The sequence below is a fragment of the Rattus norvegicus genome, chromosome 7 (assembly GCF_021556685.1).
Source record: "Rattus norvegicus strain SHRSP/BbbUtx chromosome 7, alternate assembly SHRSP_T2T, whole genome shotgun sequence".
NCBI lineage: Eukaryota > Metazoa > Chordata > Mammalia > Rodentia > Muridae > Rattus > Rattus norvegicus.
The window spans coordinates 75,858,586-75,876,219 of NC_141540.1; the positions used below are offsets into that span (position 1 = coordinate 75,858,586).

The 17,634-nt window shown below is 39.4% G+C and overlaps 1 protein-coding gene across 11 annotated transcripts in view; it reads right to left on the reverse strand.

Annotated features, from left to right (window-relative positions):
* Stk3 (serine/threonine kinase 3) overlaps positions 1 to 17,634 on the reverse strand; it is a 270,202-nt gene that overhangs the window by 115,205 nt on the left and 137,363 nt on the right. For all 11 annotated transcript variants that reach the window (XM_087558952.1, XM_087558957.1, XM_087558954.1 and 8 more), the window contains one exon: positions 14,277 to 14,414. In XM_087558952.1, coding sequence (XP_087415078.1) covers positions 14,277 to 14,414 — 138 coding nt within the window. The remainder of the gene's footprint in view (positions 1 to 14,276; positions 14,415 to 17,634) is intronic.

Consider the following 17,634-nt stretch of genomic DNA (forward strand, 5'->3'; position numbering starts at 1 on the left):
TAATCCTGTCAATCCATGAACATGGGTGACCTTTCTATCTTCTGAGATCTTCTTCAATTTCTTTCTTCAAAGGCTTGAAGTTCTTATTGTACAAATCTTTTACTTGCTTGGGTAAAGTCACACCGAGGTATTTTATATTATTTTGGACTATTATGAAGGGTGTCATCTCCCTAATTTATTTCTCAGCTTGTTTCTCTTTTGTGTAGAGGAAGGGTACTGATTTATTTCCCTTAATTTATTCCCAGCCACTTTGCTAAAGGTGTTTATCAGGTTTAGTAGTTCTCTGGTGGAAATTTTGGGATCACTTAAATATACTATCATATCATCTGCAAATAGTGATATTTTGACTTCTTTTCTGATCTGTATCCCCTTGACCTCCTTTTGTTGTCTGATTGCTCTGGCTAGAACTTCAAGAACTATATTGAATAAGTAGGGAGAGAGTGGGCAGCCTTGTCTGGTCCCTGATTTTAGTGGGATTGCTTCAAGTTTCTCTCCATTTAGTTTAATGTTAGCAACTGGTTTGCTGTATATGGCTTTTACTATGTTTAGGTACGGGCCTTGAATTCCTGTTCTTTCTAGGACTTTTATCGTGAAGGGGTGTTGAATTTTGTCAAATGCTTTCTCAGCATCTAAAGAAATGATCATGTAGTTTTTATCTTTCAGTTTGTTTATACAGTGGATTACATTGATGGTTTTCTGTATATTAAACCATCCCTGCATACCTGAAATGAAGCCTACTTGATCATGATGGATGATTGTTTTGATGTGCTCTTGGATTCGGTTTGCCAGAATTTTATTGAGTATTTTTGCGTCGATATTCATAAGGGAAATTGGTCTGAAGTTCTCTTTCTTTGTTGGGTCTTTGTGAGGTTTAGGTATAAGAGTAATTGTGGCTTCATAGAAGGAATTGGGTAGTGTTCTGTCTGTTTCAATTTTGTGGAATAGTTTGGATAATATTGGTATGAGGTCTTCTATGAAGGTCTGATAGAATTCTGCACTAAACCTGTCTGGACCTGGGCTCTTTTTGGTTGGGAGACCTTTAATGACTGCTTCTATTTCCTTAGGAGTTATGGGGTTGTTTAACTGGTTTATCTGTTCCTGATTTGACTTCGGTACCTGGTATCAGTCTAGGAAATTATCCATTTCTTCCACACTTTCAAGTTTTATTGAATATAGGCTTTTGTAGTAGGATCTGATGATTTTTTTGAATTTCCTCTGATTCTGTTGTTATGTCTCCCTTTTCACTTCTGATTTTGTTAATTTGGACACACTCTCTTTGTCCTCTGGATAGTCTGGCTAAGGGTTTATCTATCTTGTTGATTTTCTCAAAGAACCAGCTTTTGGTTTTGTGATTCTTTGTATTCTCCTTTTTGTTTCTACTTGGTTGATTTCAGCTCTGAGTTTGATTATTTCCTGCCTTCTACTCCTCCTGGTTACATTTGCTTCTTTTTGTTCTAGAGCTTTTAGGTGTGCTGTCAAGCTTCTAATATTTGCTCTCTGTAGGGCGCCCTCCAGTGGTGAACAACGGTACTGTGCATGCGCAGGTTTTGCACCTGGTGTCAGTTGGCCAGTAATATGCTAATGAGGGGCGGTACCATGCTAGTGAGGTGATTCATTCTCCGCCAATCCCTGGAGGACAAGTAGTGGGGTGATAGTGGGATGACAGTGGGGTGATAGTGGGGTGACTTGTGCCCTGCCAATCCCTGAAGGATTATTAGCATACTGTTGTGTATATAAGGCGAGCGCTTTTGCTGCTTGAGGTCCCCGTATCAGCAATGAAGGTGTCCTGCAATAAAGGCTGTTGACAAGGATCCCACGGTGTTGTGTCTTCCTTGCTGGACGAGGTGGACGCTACAGCTCTGTCCCGTGTCTTTCTGCAGGCACTCAGAGCTATGAGTTTTCCTCTTAGTACAGCTTTCTTTGTGTACCGTAAGTTTGGGTATGTTGTACCTTCATTTTCATTAAATTCTAAAAAGTCTTTAATTTCTTTATTTCTTCCTTGAAGACATTATCATGGAGTAGAGCATTGTTCAACTTTCATGTATATGTTGGCATTCTTCCCTTATTGTTATTGAAGACCAGCATTAGCCCGTGGTGCTCTGATAGGACGCATGGGATTATTTCTATGTTTCGGTATCTGTTGAAGCCTGTTTTGTGCCCTATTATATGATCAATTTTGGAGAAAGTACCATGAGGAGCTGAGAAGAAGGTATATCATTTTGCTTTAGGATAGAATGTTCTATAAATATCTGTTAAGCCCATTTGGTTCATGACTTCTCTTTGTCTGTCTGTGTCTCTGTTTAATTTCTGTTTCCATGATCTGTCCATTGATGAGAGTGGGGTGTTGAAATCTCCCACTATTATTGTGTGAGGTGCAATGTGTGTTTTGAGCTTTAGTAAGGTTTCTTTTACGTATGTAGGTGCCCTTGTATTTGGGGCATAGATATTTGGGATTGAGAGTTCATCTTGGTGGATTTTTCCTTTGATGAATATGAAGTGTCCTTCCTTATCTTTTTTGATGAATTTTAGTTGAAAATTGATTTTATTTGATATTAGAATGGCTACTCCAGCTTGCTTCTTCCGACCATTTGCTTGGAAAGTTGTTTTCCAGCCTTTCACTCTGAGGTAGTGTCTGTCTCTGTCTCTGAGGTGTGTTTCCTGTAGGCAGCAAAATGTTGGGTAGTCATTGCGTATCCAGTTTGTTAATCTGTGTCTTTTTATTGGGAATTAAGTCCATTGATGTTGAAAGATATTAAGGAATAGTGATTGTTGCTTCCTGATATCTTCGTCTTTGGAGGTGAGAATATGTTTGTGTACTTTTCTTCTCTTTGTTTTGTTGCAAAACGATTAGTTTCTTGCTTTTCCTAGGGTGTAGCTTGTCTCCTTCTGTTGAGCTTTCCCATCTATTATCCTTTGTAGGGCTGGATTTGTAGAAAGATATTGTTCAAATTTGGATTTGTCATGGAATATCTTGGTTTCTCCATCTATTTTAATTGAGAGTTTTGCTGGATACAGTAACCTGGGCTAACATTTGTTTTCTCTTAGTGTCTGTATGACATCTGTCCAGGATCTTCTGGCTTTCATAGTCTCTGCTGAGAAGCCTAGTGTAATTCTGATAGGTCTGCCTTTATATGTTACTTGACCTTTTCCCCTTACTGCTTTTAATATTCTTTCTTTCTTTTGTGCATTTGGCGTTTTGACTATTATGTGACGGGAGGAGTTTCTTTTCTGGTCCAATCTATTTGGGGTTCTGTAGGCTTCTTTTATGTTTATGGCCATCTCTTTCTTTAGGTTAGGGAAGTTTTCTTCTATGATTTTGTTGAAGATATTTACTGGTCCTTTGAGTTGGGAGTCTTCATTCTCTTCTATACCTATTATCCTTAGGTTTGATCTTCTCATTGAGTCCTGGATTTCCTGTATGTTTTGGGCCAGTAGCTTTTTCCATTTTACATTATCTTTGACTGTTGTGTCGATGATTTCTATGAAATCTTCTGCCCCTGAGATTCTCTCTTCCATCTCTTGTATTCTGTTGGTGATGCTTGTATCTACGACTCCCTGTCTCTTCCTTTGGTTTTCTACATCCAGTATTGTCTCCCTTTGTGCTTTCTTTATTGTTTCTATTTCCATTTTCAATTCCTTCACCTGTTTGTGTTTTCCTGGAATTCTTTCAGGGATTTTTGTGTTTCCTCTTTAAAGGCTTCTACTTTTTACTTATGTTTTCCTGCATTTCTCTAAGGGAGTTCTTTATGTTTTTCTTGAAGTCCTCCATCATTATGATCAAATGTGATTTTAAATCTAGATCTTGCTTTTCTGGTGTGTTTGGATATTCAGTGTTTGCCTTGGTGGGAGAATTGGGCTCTGATGATGCCATGTAGTCTTGGTTTCTGTTGCTTGGGTTCCTGCCCTTGCCTCTTACCATCAGGTTGTCTCTGGCGGTACCTGTTTTGCTATTTCTGATAGTGCCTTGACCTTCCTATAGGCCTGTGTGTCAGGAGTGCTGTAGACCTGTTTTCCTCTTTTCTTTCAACCAGTTATAGGAACAGAGTGTTCTGCTCTCAAACGTCTAGTCATTCCTGTCCACTGGCTTTCAACTGTCCTGTGTGAGGGAACCAGAAGGGCCTGCCCCTACTTCTCCTAGGTCCCTGTGCCCAGGAGGCTCAGATGGCACTAGGTGCTTTCCTCTAGAGTCAGAAATGTGGGCAGAGAGTAGTCTCCTTTGGTTTCCCAGGAGTGTCTGCCCCTTTGAAGGGTCTAGCTCTCCCTCCCACGAGATAAGTTTCAGGGAGCTGTTTGACAGGGTCCTTTCAGATCCGGGCACAGTCTGGAATGCAGGGTTCCTGCACCTTGACTGTTATAATCTTCCCTCGCCCAGAGGCACTATACAGTTTCCTCTTGGGCCATGGATGTGGGAAAGTGTGGCCAGAAGTGGCGGTCTCTCCTGCTCTGAAGTCTCAGGATTGTCCACCCTTCTCGGCGATCTGCTCTCTCTCCCACAGGGCTTGGGAGCAGCGAGCTATGGGCCGGGATCAGGGAGGTCTGAGTGCCAGCTAGAAACTGGAAGTGTCTGGTCCCAGAGGAATTTTGCCTTTGTGTGTCCTGAGTACACCAGGCAGGTTACTTGGAGCAGAAAAGTTGGTCTTACCTCTGACCTGAAGTCGCTCCTTTTAAGTTTACCTTTGAATTACATTTTAAAATTGTGTGTGTGTGTGAGAGAGGGGGGGGCACACATGTGCGCACATGTGCAGTTTAGGGGACAACTAGTAAGAGTCATATCTTGCCTTCTACCATGTGGGTCTCAAGGACTGAATTCAGGTCATCAGTGCTGGCATCAAATGTCTTTCCCAGCCTGAGTGGACCTAAATCTCACTGGTGAGTACAGCATGAGAGATAGTAGAGAAGAAATATATGGCACAAATAAACTTATTTTGAGACAATAATCTAGCCACAACATGCTATCTTCATAATTATTTGCTAGTACATATAATCAAAGGAATGCAGCACTGTGTATCTTAAGAAATACTAATAAAACAAAAAATATTCAGACAAAAAATTCTAATGATGAAAAATTAGACACCTGCAAGAGGTTTTAACATGGTAAATAAATTATTTGATAAAACTCTCAAATAAAAAAAAATCAACTAATGGGGGAAACAACTATGAATAAGAATCTTACCATCATTTGAAAGTCCTAATCAACTTTTTAGAATAGTTAAAGTCACCATCAGATAAAATGCTAGGCTCTATTGACAAGTCCTCAAGGAACCCAGTCATTCACCAAAACAGAGACCTCCTGTATCCTGAGCTAGCCACTGAGAGAAGCCCAGAGTCCTCACTTCCCTTTTAGCTGTTTATAGTACTCACTCATAACTAACAAAGGGCCACTTCATAAAGTCCTGGGCATATACTTCTCCATGTCCTCTTGTGTCTGTGCTGTAGGGTACTTGTGATACAACTTCCATAAACTACAGGGCAAAAGAAAGTGCCTACGAGAATAAACATAGGTAGACAGAGCGCTCGAAACTGGAAGGAAGGGGCAAACAAGTGTACACTGCCCTTGAGGAATTTATCACCAAAATTAGGAGACAAACTGTGGTTTAAAGTTACAGTGTGCCAGACAAGTTATATTCATGATGGTTTAACACAATGTCAATGTGAAAGAGAAAAACAGAAAACAGCCGCGTAAGCTGAGGGTAAACTTTGCTGTAGATTGCAAGCTTGGCATGTGCTGGGTGCCAGGGCCGTCTCCAGCAGCCCCTATCTGCCTCACAGAACGGCAAGGGATTCACAGTGTGAAGAGAATGAGAAGATACATAGACGAAGACACGGTGAGAACTTAGTGGGAGGGTCTGCTTCGTCCAGTCAATATGTCCACTGAATGTTCTCTGAGCCTAAGATGGGATTGACAGCAAAGGCAACTGAGAAGTGTACAGTATGAAAAGCCTGGACTTCATGTGAGACCAGCCTTAATAAACAAATAAGACAATAACACACAGGAAAATCTTAATACCATAAATTTATAATGGAATTTACTAACAAAATGCGATGGCATGACACAGGTATGAATTACTAAGGGTCTGGGCTATACAGTTCCCAAAATAGAGAGGAAATATAAATTTGATGGGAAAGAGAGAAAGATTTGGCAACAAAATATTAGTCAAAGAGCCCATCAGTACACAACCAAAGGAAAATAGAGCAGCGAGAGATTTAAAAAAAGCACAGTGCCATACATTTCAGATTGTGTAACCCTTTGGATTAAAGATGCTTTGATTAAAAGATGCTCAATTTGAAGTGTACATAAATATTCAACTTGTACCAAGAATATCTGAACACTTCTGATCCCCAGCACCTTAGGTGGGGACATTCAACCTGTGTGAACAGAACGAACGGATGAGAACTATAAAAACAGAACTGATAGATTTATAGCCTTCAAAAAAATAAAAAATAAAAATCTCAACCTTGGCTGTGTTTGGTTATCCTCTCAGGAGAAACTAAACCAACACTTCAAGCCATACTTATATCTCAGTTCTAAAGTGTATCTTAACTTTGTATCATTTACTATAAATTCACTATGGTGATCCAGTTAGAGCTAAATATTCTGAACCTCAAACATTTTTACCTGTCTAACTCCATCTGTACTCCTCCTTTCTCTGACTAACTGATACAGATATGACGGTGACCAATGAACAGAAACTGGCAGGCTAGGCATGAAGTCACACCTGTAATCATGGAGTCACACCTGTAATCCTGGTGGTCAGAAAGTTAAGACAGGGAGATCCTAAGTCCAAGGCTGAAATAGATACTGTACAAAGAGATTCTATGTCACACAAATACACACACACACACACACACACACACACACACACACACACACACACACACACGAGAGGGAGGGAGGGAGGGAGGGAGGGAGGGAGGGAGAGAGAGAGAGAGAGAGAGAGAGAGAGAGAGAGAGAGAGAGAGAGAAGAAAAAAGAGAAACCAGCTAGCAAAGTAAAGTGGTAACTAAACAATAATACTGTTTTTTTATTTGGGTGAGCACTTTGTACAGTCAGAGATGAAGTTTTATCATACATATCAGTATATTTTGAAGAGATATTTCTTTTTTATTGGACTTTTTATTTATATTTCAAATGTTATTGCCTTTCCCAGTTTCCCAGACATAAGCCAGCTATCCCATACCACTCCCTTCTTCTATAAGGGTGTTCCCCTCCCTATATATATTCCCTGCCCATATCCCCCACCACATTCCCCTACACTGGGGGTTCTACCTTGGCAGGACCAAGGGCTTCTCCTTCCATTGGTGGCAAACAAGGCCATGTTCTGCTACATATGCAGTTGGAGCCATAGGTCTGTCCGTGTGTAGTCTTTTGGTAGTGGTTTAGTCCCTGGGAGCTCTGGTTGGTTGGCATTATTGTTCTTATAGGGTAGCAAGCCCCTGAGGCTCCTTCAATCCTTTCTCTAATCCCTCCAAAGGGGTCCTGTTCTCAGTTCAGTGGTTTCCTGCTAGCATTCACTTCTGTATTTGACATGTTCTGGCTGGGTCTCTCAGGAGAGATCTATATCTGGTTCCTGTCAGCATGCACTTCTTAGCTTCATCAATCTTATCTAGTTTTGGTGGCTGTATATGTATGAGCCGCATGTGAGACAAGCTCTGAATGACCATTCCTTCAGTCTCCGCTCCAAACTTTTTGCCCCCATATACACTCCTATGAATATTTTTGTTCCCCCTTTTAAGGAGTGAAGCATCCACACTTTGGTCATCCCTTTAGAAACTTCATGTGGTCTGTAGATTGCTTCTTGCGTAATTCGAGCTTCTGGGCTAATATGTACTTATCAGTGAGTGCATATCATGTGTTCTTTTTGTGATTGGGTTACCTCACTCAGGATGATATTTTCTAGTTCAATCCATTTGCCTATGATTCTCATGAAGTCACTGTTTTTGATAGCAGAGTAGTACTCCATTGTGTAGATATACCACATTTTCTGAATCCATTCCTCTGTTGAAGGGCATCTGGCTTCTTTCCAGCTTCTGGCTATTATAAATAAGGCTGCCATGGACATAGTACAGCATGTGTCTTTGTTGTATGTTGGGGCATTTTTGGGTATATCCCCAGAAGAGGTATAGCTGGGTCCTTAGGTAGTGTAATGTCCAATTTCCCGAGGAACCTCCAGACTGATTTCCAGAATGGTTGTATCAGTTTGCAATCCCACCAACAATGGAGGAGTGTTCTTCTTTCTCCATATCCTCGACAGCATCTGCTGTCGCTGGAGTTTTTGATCTTAGCCATTCTAACTGGTGTGAGGTGGAATCTCAAGGTTGTTTTGATTTGCATTTTCCTGATGACTAAGGATTGAGCATTTCTTTAGGTGGTTCTCAGCCATTCGATACTCCTCAGCTGAGAATTCTTTGTTTAGCTCTACAGCCCACTCGATATTAAAATGGCTACTCCAGCTAGTTTCTTCCAACCATTTGCTAGGAAAGTTGTTTTCCAGCCTTTCACGCTGAGGTAGTATCTGTCTTTGTCTCTGAGGTGTGTTTACTGTACTCGGCAAAAAGCTGGGTCCTATTTACGTATCCAGTCTGTTAGTGTATGTCTTTTAATTAGGGAATTGAGGCCATTGATGTTGAGAGATATTAAGGAATAGTGATTGTTGCTTCCTGTTATTTTCGTGGTTAGAGGTGGAATTATGTTTGTGTGGCTCTCTTCTTTTGGTTTCATTGCTAGTAGATGACTTTCTACTTTTTCTAGGGTGTAGTTGCCTTCCTTGTGTTGGAGTTTTCCATCTATTATCCTTTGTAGCACTGGATTTGTAGAAAGATATTGTGTTAATTTGGTTTTGTCATGAAATATCTTGGTTTCTCCATCTATGTTAATTGAGAGTTTTGCTGGATATAGTAACCTGGGCTGGCATTTGTGTTCTCTTAGAGTCTGTATGATATCTGTCAAGGATCTTCTGGCTTTCATAGTCTCTGGTGAGAAGTCTGGTGTAATTCTGATAGGTTTGCCTTTATATATTACTTGACCTTTTTCCCTTACTGCTTTTAATATTCTTTCTTTGTTTTGTGCATTTGATGTTTTGACTATTATGTGACGGGAGGAATTTCTTTTCTGGTCCAATCTATTTAGAGTTCTGTAGGCTTCTTGTATGTTTATGGGCATCTCTTTCTTTAGGTTAGGGACATTTTCTTCTATAATTTTGTTGAAGATATTTACTGGTCCTTTGAGTTGGGAGTCTTCACTCTCTTCTATACCTATTATCCTTAGGTTTGATATTCTCATTGTGTTCTGGATTTCCTGGATGTTTTAGGCCAGTAGCTTTTTGTGTTTTGCATTATCTTTGATGGTTGTATCAATGTTTTCTATGGTATCTTCTGCCCCTGAGATTCTCTCTTCTATCTCTTGTATTCTTTAGTGATGCTTGCATCTATGACACCTGATCTCTTCCCTAGGTTTTCTCTCTCCAGGGTTGTCTCCCTTTGTGCTTTTCCTTATTGTTTCTATTTCCATTAAAGGTCCTAGATAGTTTTGTTCAATTCCTTCACCTGTTTGGTTGTGTTTTCCTACAATTCTTTATGGGTTTTCATGTTTCCTCTTTAAGGGCCTCTATTTGTTTACTTGTATTGTCCTGTATTTCTTTAAGGGAGCTATTCATGTCCTTCTTAAAGTCCTCCATCATCATCATAAAATGTGGTTTTTAAATCCAAATCTTGCTTTTCCGGTGTGTTGGATATCCGTATCTGCTTTGGTAGGAGCTGGGCTCTGATGATTCCAAGTGGGCTTGGTTTCTGTTGCTCAGGTTCCTACACTTTCCTCTCAACATCAGGATGTCTCTGCTGTTAGGTTGTCTTGCTGTCTCTGACAATGGCCTGACCCTCCTGTAGGCCTTTATGTCAGCACTCCTGTAGACCTGTTTCCTCCAGCCTGATCTGGGAACAGAGTGTCCTATACTCTCAGGTGTGTAGGCATTCCTGGCAAGTGGCTTTCAGTTCTTGGCGGAGACAGAAACCTAAAGGGTCCTGCCCGTGACTGCTCCTAGGTTCCTGTGCCCAGATGGCACTAGGCGATTTACTCTTGGGTTGGGAATGTGGGATTTGGGGGCAGGGAGATTGAATAGGTTTTTTTAAATGTATGTGTGTAACACTAAAATTATAAAGCAACATTTAAACATGTGCAGAAAAAACAATTTTGCAAAAAAAAACCTCATAGCAACTTCATAAATTAGGAATTAGCATATGATTATATGTACTGTGAATCAAAAGATCAAAGTCCCATTCTTTTCATATCCTACAGACAAAAGCTAACTTGGCTGAGAAGCACCTAAAAAAATGTTCAACATCCTTAGTCATAAGGGAAATGCAAACCAATACAACCCTGAGATTCCACCTCACACCAGTCAGAATGGCTAAGAACAAAAACACAGGTAGCCACAGATGCTGGCGAGGATATGGAGAAAGAGGACCACTCTTCCATTGCTGGTGGGATTACAAGCTGGTACAACCACTCTGGAAATCAGTTTGGTGGTTCATTAGAAATTTGAGGATAGCACTACCTGAGGACCCAGTTATACAACTCCTGGGCATATACCGAAAAGATGCTCCAATATATAACAAGGATACATGTTCTACTATGTTCATAACAGTCTCATTTATAACAGCCAGAAGTTGGAAAGAACCCAGATGTTTTTCAACAGAGGAATGGATACAGAATATGTGGTACATCTACACAATGGAGTACTACTCAGCTATGAAAAACAATGACTACATGAAATTCTTAGGCAAATGGATGAAACTAGAAAGTATCATCCTGAGTGAGGTAACCCAATACCAAATACTACTACTACTACTACTACTACTACTACTACTACTACTACTACTACACATGATAAATACTCACTGATAAGTGGATATTAGCCCAAAAGCTCAGAATACCCAAGAAACAATTCACAGATCATATGAAGATCAAGAAGAAGGAAAAATAAAATGTGGATGCTTCAGTCCTTCTTAGAAGGGAAAACAAAATACTCATGGGAGGAAATACAGGAACCAAGAGTGGAGCAGGGCCTGAAAAAAAAGGCCATTCAGAGACTGCCCATCCTGGGAATCCATCCCATGTGCAGTCATAAAACTCAGTCACTATTGCTGATACCAAGAAGAGCTTGCTGACAGGAGCCTAGTATGGATGTCTTCCGAGAGACTCTGCAAGAGCCCTACTGATACAGATGAATATGGTTGTACCTAACCATTGGACTGAGTGAGGAGACCCCAATAGAGGAGTTAGAGAAAAAAAAACTGAAGGGGTTTGCAACACCATAGAAGAACAACAATATCAACCAACCAGACCCCACTAGAGCTCCCAGGGACTAAACCACCAACCAAAGAGTACACATGGAGGAACCCATGACTCCAGCCGCATATGTAGCAGAGAATGGCGACCTTGTTGGGCGTCAATGGGAGGAAAAGCCCTTGGTCCTGTGAAGACTCGTTTCCCCAATGCAGGATAATGTCAGGGCACTGTGGTTGGAGGAAGTAGATGGGTGCGGGAGCATCCTCATAGAAGTAGGGTGAGAGGGGAGTGTGTAGAGGAGAGGGAGAAAGGGGATAACACTTGAAATGTAAATAAATAAAATATCCAAGAAAAATAAAATAAAAAATCAGAAATTATCTTTAAATCAATCTGTCATATTTTTTAATTTAATCTATTTTTGAGGACTTCATATATAAGCTATATTTATATCATTTTCCTCACCCACCCTCTAATTATCCCATACTCCCCATTTTTTCCATTTTGTGGCCTCATTTTCTTTAATTATTATTGATATGCCCACTCACATTCAATTATTACTGATACTCACATACACATACCCCTGAAGAATTCATTATTCTCTCTCTCTCTCTCTCTCTCTCTCTCTCTCTCTCTCTCTCTCTCTCACACACACACACACACACACACACACACACACACACACACAATGGATGAATAGGTAGGAGGATAAACGAACAGGTGAGACAATAGCTAGCCAGTCTCCATGTTTCCTCCAACAGGAACAAGTGAGGCCCCTAACTGTATATCCAAGTGATGTAAGAAAATGAACTGCCAACCCATAATATCATGAAAAAAATTACCACAAACGTCTAAAAGTGCAGTTGAGATAGTTCTGTAAACAAGGGAAATGATGTAAGAAACCTCAGGCATCAGGAAGACAAACAACAGAAAGAACAAAAATAGGGTAAATACAATAACTTTCCCTTCTCTTGAATTTCCTCAATTAAGTTTTATGTTTAAAGCAAATATTGTAGAACTAACATGGCTCTCAACTACAAAGAGGAAATATTTAAGGCAATTATAATCTAGTTTAGTCAGAAAAGAGGAGAACTTTGCTTCTAGATCTTACTGGATCTGGTAAGAATATGTCAGACACCATGGGAACTGATGCTCCAGCATCAAATTACATCATCAAATAATCAAACACTGTTGACATAGATAACAGTCACTCTACTATTCCTGTAGAAAGGTGAAACAATAAAGAGTAGGGCTTGGGCCTGGTCATGGGCTTAGTAGGTAAAGGCGATTGCCACTGAGCCTAAGAATCTAAGTTTAAAGCAGAAACCCACATAGTCCAGTCCCCACAATTGCCCTGTGATTCCACATGTGTGCTGGGGCCTGCATGTATCCTCACCCTGACATAAGTAAATAAATTTAATTAAAATAGGTTTAGAATAATGGGGCTTGGATTATTCTATGTCTAGAATAATCACTGGTTTACTATGTGATCTTCAGTGTGTCATTTAATTTTTCTGAGCTATAAATGACCTCCACAAAATTAAGGAATTAAACTGATATATTTTAAGTGCTTACATCCTCTCTAATTTAAAATCAAAAAAAGATTTTACCATAGGAAAAAAAGCTAGAAATAATGACCTTATATATAAACAAACAAACAAACAAGTCAGTGTCCAGACAAACTATTTTCACCATCAGATTTTATGGCTTTTTTTTTCTGTCTTTTTTTTTCAGACTTTTCCTTCCTATTGTGTTTCTTTTATATGAATCATCTACATGTTCAGTATAATAATGACACCAAGAAGCTCCTGATTTGTTTGTTTAATATTTTCTTGGAAGATTGATAACCTTTAAAAATAAATACTTTAACCAACTGTTTTCCATTTTTTATTTTTTACTATATGGGTCTTGGGGACTAAACTCAAGTCCTCCAGCCGACCATCTCGTTGGGCCCCTTAATTTTATATGCCAGGGAGGACATGTGCATGGGTGTGCCAGAGTATACATCCAGGTCAGAGAAGGGTGTCAGACTTGTCAGAAAGTGCCCATCCACACTCAGAGCTATCTCACTGCAGTGCCTGTCCACACTCAGAGCTATCTCACTGCAGTGCCTGTCCAAACCCAGAGCTATCTCACTGCAGTGCCTGTCCATACCCAGAGCTATCTCACTGGCGAAAATTTGCCATCTTAATCATTAACAAATTAAATTTTGAAATTTTGTCTATAACTCAAATAAACTGGAAGGGGTGCTTGGAGGTGAGGGGGAGCTGGAATGGGGTGAGGAACTGGGGTAGGGGTAATGGGAAGGCGGGCAATGGCTGAAATGTAAATTAATAAAATAATTAAAACAGAATTACAGATTGTTTAATGGAGTCTTCAATCTATTTTATTTTATTTTATTTTTAAGGGTAGCTTAAAAGGTTTTTTATAAGATCTGTGGCTTGAATTCTTTTACCATTTAATGATAAGAAGCATCTAAAAATTATTGTGAGACACACTGTGAGGCACACTGTAGATAAACCTATGTGCATACAGTGGGGCATACTTATTAGTTGAGAGTTCTGAGGCAATTCTGTTAAGAAGAAAAAGTTCCACAAACTTGATTTTAATTTTAAGTATTAAGTTATTTCTTTTTGCTTTAAAATTCAGATTTTTAAAAAGCCTCTTGGTGCTTTAGATATAGAGTTTATTTACAGTGATAAAATACATCACTCAGGTAATCTTATAACTAGCATTTATATGAGGTAATATTTTCAAGCAATTCAGGGACCTTGGATTTACATACATTAGAGCCAGCAGTCAAGGAACAATGCTGAGTCAAGAAGTACAAGGAAAACAGAGATAAAACCCACAGCAAGAGCTCACACGACAAGGAACATGGGAACACACATAGGACAAAGAAGAAGGCACGTGTCCCAGGTGTGTTTTACATCTTTAGAAAGCACTCATGAGACTCGAAAGGCTGCGGGAAGGAAGCCCCCTCTCCCGCACTGACCTGTAACAGCTGGGTGGCAGTGGCCCTCTGCTCAGGACTCTTCACCAAGCACTTCTTCACAAAATCCGTGAAGTCGTCAGACCAGAGCTCAGGTTTCCTGAATGTTGGTGGTGGGTTTGTAGGAATCATAAAAATAGCCTAGTGTAGAAGAGACATGCAGAAGACACAGTGAGAACCACAGGAGGACAGCCACATAAGTATGTCTCAATTTTCCTATCAGATTCTAAATCTCGAAAATGAATTTAAGGTGATACAGGAATTCCAGTGCGATTGCAACTTGGAAACCAAGTCTGTCTGCTGTGAATGTGTTCATTTCCCATTATATCCGGCTACTTCAATTATAGCTCACTGAGCACCTTATTTCTTATTTTGTCTGGTTTTTGAATCTATCTCCAAAGGAGATATATTTATAGACCTTTTGCCAGACACTAACTGTTATAGATATATTTCTAAATCTTGTTACTTATGCCAGATTTATTGAGTATTTCAGTTTTATGTTAAGTACTGCAGCTAGAAAAGGTCGGCAGCAGGCAAATCTGCATGTGTAACCCAAATTAATTAAGCATAGACAAAATTACTACTGTTCTTGAATACTAGATAATGAAGATTCTAAATGAAAATTTTAAGTATCCGAAGTTAAGTGCTAAATATTCATCTGACAGTTCAAATTTGAAAGGCATAAGGAAGTCCTCCACCTCAGAGCCTGTGGTAACCATCTCTTCCACAGTCCATGTGAGATAGCAAAAGCAAACTGAAACAAACACATACGATACTCAGTAAACATTAACACTTTTACTCATACATGCTATTAAAACAGCAGTAATGAAATTCTTGTGAAATAAGAAGAATTAGAACACATAATAACTACTCATAGGTAATTTTATGCATCTACTAATATGTAAATTTATAGAACTGTACAATTAACACTACAGGTGAGAGGGCAAAGTCCTTTTAACAGCAATAAATAAGCAAACTTAGCACACTATCATGGATTCTTAACAGAGAGAACCTCAGAGGAAGCACACCAAGTCTCTCCTTGTAGGTCTGAGCATTCTTCCCTTTGGAAAGATATCTTTTCATCTGACTCTAGATGGGCCTCTTCTTTTGTATGCAAATTTAATGAATGTTAAGTCCTGCTCATTCTCCTTAGAGCATAAAAAAGACAGGGGGTATTATATTAATTTATAAATTACAATAACATTTAGAAATTAAGTTTTTATTAAAAGAATTGAAATATTGTTTGCAGCTAAAACTTCTGTTCATATATAGAGAAAAAGTCAGAACTACAAAGGTATACACAAAACATTTTACTGCATCAATTTAATGTTTCCCTGTATAAGACAGAGCTACTGTTGTCCACTGAATTTGTATTAATTGGCAAAAAGGTGGCTTGAAATTACAATTAAAGATATACAACAGAATATTTACTTCAACTTGTTCATTTTACAGAAAAATAACCTCAAGCCTAGGGAGATTAAGAGTTAAAAATGAAATTTCAGATGTCCAACAGGGCTGTCATTTAAATCATCAGAAAAGCATCATAATGCTTCGAAGTTTCAACAAGCAAAGATGATTCTTAAATCTAAACAAACACCTAAGGAGATGTGAGGCACAGCAAGTGGTCCTGAGGTCAGCATGGGTCCATCAAGTCCTCCCCTGATTCCATGAGAGGAAGACAGCATAAGCAAGCTTTAAGACTATAAACTTACTAGACTTTAAGACTTACTAGAATCACAACTGCTACACTTACTAAGCTGACGTCTACTCAACCAAATAGGAGAATATTCAAATCAAAGTTTTCTCAGCAAACAGCATCGGGAAGACTGCAGAAGAAATGAAGCCTGTGCTACAATGACACACAAAACTATTAAGGACTTACCCCTGAGAGCTAGAGCCATCAAACTCTTACGAGAGAGACGTATAAGAAAAATGTCATGACAAGCAATTTGTCAATGACTTCTTGTCTGAAACCAAAGGTCAGGCATTTAAAAAAAAAAGGAAGGTGAACTTCACAGAAAACTAAGGCTCTGCACATTAATGGACGCTATTGCAAGAGTAAACATAGTATTTCATAGAAGATCCCTTCAACCCAACAATCAAAAATACATAAAGTACAATTCTAAAATAAGGGAAGGACTTAAATAAACATTTCTGCAAAGAAACAAAAACAGCAAACAGGCACAGGGCAGATACGTATTACTACTCACAGGAAAAGGCAATCAGACACAAAGATGAGATATAGCACTTGGAACCCAACAGGAGAACCTCTGGGAAGAGAGGAGATGGGGAAGGAGAGGGAAGCGACAACAAAACTGAACCCTTAAAAATTATTAAAACTGGGCCTGGAGAGGTGGCCTAGAATTTAATTCTTGCAGGGGACCCATGTTCAATTCCCAGCACCCACACGGTGGCTCACAATTGTCTGTAACTCCAGTCCTAGGAACCCTGATGCTCTTTTTTTGACCCTGTGGGCACTACACATATACATGGTGAACATACATACAGGCATGTAAAATGCTCATACACGTACAGTGTAGCTAGTATTGCAAAGCAAAATAAACACATATAATCAAATGACCATATTTCTAAGGTCATTTTCTGTATAGTCAGCTGATACCGTGATTCAGCTGCTAAAAGTTATGATGGGTCACTGACCAAGCAGTAACAGTAGGTTTATTTTGTTCTCTTGTGTGTTGTTTACTTATTTAAACAATGTGAAGCTTACCATAAGGTTCGAGACTCTCTTAGAATTAGGCTGACTTAAACCAGGATGTCACTTGGTCAGTCAGTCATCTACTTTATTCAATGGTCCTTTAAGTAAGTGACCTTGTAAGCTTTGCTATTACAAATTTTAAAATACTATCTATACCTGGGACCCACAGAGCTCACAGTCAACTTACAGAGAACAATTAATGAACAGAGGAAACAAACACCATGAGGTCTATCTCCAACTACGTGGGTTCATCTGTGATGGCTCCATAGTAATACTGGACTCTAGTGAGGCTACAAGAATGGACAAAATAAAACAGCAGGTTCAGGAATGAGAGCAAATCACCTGCTCCTTCAAACTAGAGGGAAACAGCACTTCTGAACCTCTTCTCTGAAAACAGTCCCTTGAGAGTTGACCTTAACCTCAACTGCAGGTAGATACTAGATTGTCTAGATAAACGCTGTTCCCTGCTGCTCTGTTACAAACAGGCAGATAACAGGCCCAACGATTTATGTCCTTGAAGCTAACTAATGCTTCTCCTTTGAACTTTGAGCCAATAAGCTGCAGCCTTATCTTCTGATAATCTTAACATATAAGGCTCACCTGGCAGTAGCTATTAGAAACCAGAGAATAAAAAGCTTTACTCTA